At 47.8% G+C, this 2,500-nt stretch overlaps 1 protein-coding gene across 3 annotated transcripts in view; it reads right to left on the bottom strand.

The window, feature by feature from the left end:
* The window catches only part of tiam1b (TIAM Rac1 associated GEF 1b), a 114,174-nt gene that overhangs the window by 8,249 nt on the left and 103,425 nt on the right, over positions 1-2,500 (bottom strand). For all 3 annotated transcript variants that reach the window (XM_063204898.1, XM_063204900.1, XM_063204899.1), the window contains 2 exons: positions 1,531-1,656; positions 433-541 (listed from right to left, as the gene is read on the bottom strand). In XM_063204898.1, coding sequence (XP_063060968.1) covers positions 433-541; positions 1,531-1,656 — 235 coding nt within the window. The remainder of the gene's footprint in view (positions 1-432; positions 542-1,530; positions 1,657-2,500) is intronic.

Below are 2,500 nucleotides of genomic sequence, written 5' to 3'. Positions count from 1 at the left end.
GGACAAGCTAGGGCGAAGGAGGAGGAGGAGGAGGATGTGAAGGAGGGAGAGGAACAGGAGGAGGGTGAGAAGAGTTTCAGGACATTCATTGAGGACAAAGGAGGAAAAGGAAGAGGCGAATGAGGAGGAGGAGGAGGAGGAGGAGGAGGAGGAGGAAGAGGAGAATGAAGAGAGGGAAGGGATGAGAGCGAGATTGTTTTGCAACATCAAGTGGGGAGGTGGAGGTGGGGGAGGAGGGTAAAATGAGTTTTAGGACCTCCATGGCGGCCAAAGGAGGAAAAGAAAGAGGTGGAGGAGGGGGGAGGAGAAGGAGGAGGAGGAGGAGGAGGAGGTGGTGGAGGACAGGAGGTGATTTAGTTTTAGGATGTCCGTGGGGGGAGTCGTGGTTAATGAATCATGTGCATGTGGGGGGTGATTTACTGAGGTACGCACCTTTGACGAGCACCTTGGGGACCTTGGTGTGGCTGGCACAGAAGGCGCTGTAGATCTTGAAGCGGTCAGCGTAGTAGAGGAAGGAACCACCCAGAGAGAAGAGGATTTTCTGGAGAAAAAAAAGGAAGAAAAGAAAGGATGAGAAAAGAAAAAAAGCATGAGAATAAAAGGACAGACACAGAGGAGAGGAGAGGAGAGGAGAGGAGAGGAGAGGAGAGGAGAGGAGAGGAGAGGAGAGGAGAGGAGAGGAAAAGAGAGAACAGGAAAACAGGAAGAAAAGGAAGGATGAGAAAGGGGGTAAGGGAGAAAGAGAAAGAGAAGGGGAGAGAAAGATAAAATAGAAAAAAGAAAAAGATAAAATAAGACAAAGGAGAGGAGGATGAGGAGGAAAAGAGTGGCAAAAAAAAAGAAAAATAGAGAGATATGGAGGAGAGGAGTGGAAAGAGAGTTGGAGAAGAAAAAAATAGAAAACGAGGAAGAGGAGGAGGTGGATGAGAAAGAAAGTAGGATGAAAAAGAAAAAGAGAGAGCAGGCTTCACAGGGTTCCAGGAGCCCCACCTGGGAGAATGGTTGAGTAACATCAACAGAACGTAACCAGATGTCTGCTGAACGTAATGTTCTGAGGACCTGCTGCTGTTGTTATGCACTAAGGCAGAGTGTCGTTTACAACCACGTGACACACTGTGTGGCCGCTATTTTAACGGGGGAAAACTTCGAGCTAGCACAGGTTGAGTCTATATAGCAGATTTGTGAAAAGTGTAAATAACGTAGAAATAATGGCAACAATTGGATTTTAAGAATGCTAATTGCTAGCTGCGAGGTAACATTTGTACTGCCAGACTCAGAGAATGGCTGGAAGTAGGCCTACAGGAGAAAAGTGAAACTCAATCATTTAACTCAAGAGGAGTTATAAAATTTGCTCATTTCCAGAAATGGTACAGTATCACTGTATGCTGCATTATGTAGTACAACAATACTAAGCGCCTGCACTAGTGTTGCAGTGCTACCTTAAACTGATCAACCCTCTCCACTTAAGGTGGTATGCTGCATTATGTGCATTAATGATACTAATCGCCTACACAGGTGTTGCGGTGGTACCTTAAACTGGTCCACCCTCTCCAGTTTCTCCAGGTCGGGCACCAGGCGGGTGCCATCCTCCAGCGTCTTCAGGAACTCCACCTGGAACTCCACCATCTCCGGCAGGTTACCGAACAACACGTCCAGCTGAAGGGGGAAACACACAGGTGGGTTAGATTAGGGCAGGGTGGGTCTGTGTGTGTGTGTGTGTGTGTGTGTGTGTGTGTGTGTGTGTGTGTGTGTGTGTGTGTGTGTGTGTGTGTGTGTGTGTGTGTGTGTGTGTGTGTGTGTGTGTGTGTGTGTGTGTGTGTGTGTGTGTGTGTGTGTGTGTGTGTGTGTGTCTGTGGTTATGCATGTGTGAGTGTATGTTAGGTGTTTGATTGCCTGATGTAGTGTGTCTGTGTGTGGTGTGTTTGTACTTATTTGTGTCTGGATATGTGTGGTGTGTGTGGGAGTTTTTCGCTGTGTCTGCATCACTTTGTGTGTGTGCTTGTGTGTCTGTACTTATTTGTGCCTGGATGTGTCTGGTGTGTGTGGGAGTCTTTGCTGTGTCTGCGTCTGTGTTATGGGCAGAAGTGCTGCTTTGATTTCCTCAGCTTTCTGGTCAGGCTGTCTGGTCCAGACCCAGACCCAGACAAAGACATTTTAAACTAGCGGATAAATCCATCCTGCCCTGCCCTGTCCTGCCCTGTCCTCCCTCCCTGGCAAAATGAATCTGTCAACTCCAAATGTGCTCCAGGTGGATACGGCAAGGCAAGGTATTAGTCAGTCTAGTGGCCAGGGTTGCTGATATCTTTGGCTCTGCCCCAGGGACAAAGTCATCTGAAAGCCCCCCCCCATGCAATACTAGCCTAGGCCTGCATTAAATACCATGTAATGAGGATCCAATTCTACAAATCAGTGGAATGTATTGGCACACCGTTGAGGAATCAATCCCCATTATGGAAGCTAATGCCTTTGACATCTTCACATACATGCACACAGATACGGT

The sequence above is a fragment of the Engraulis encrasicolus genome, chromosome 8 (genome assembly GCF_034702125.1).
Source record: "Engraulis encrasicolus isolate BLACKSEA-1 chromosome 8, IST_EnEncr_1.0, whole genome shotgun sequence".
NCBI classification, from domain to species: Eukaryota; Metazoa; Chordata; class Actinopteri; order Clupeiformes; family Engraulidae; genus Engraulis; species Engraulis encrasicolus.
This window is presented reverse-complemented; position numbering and strand designations above follow the sequence as displayed.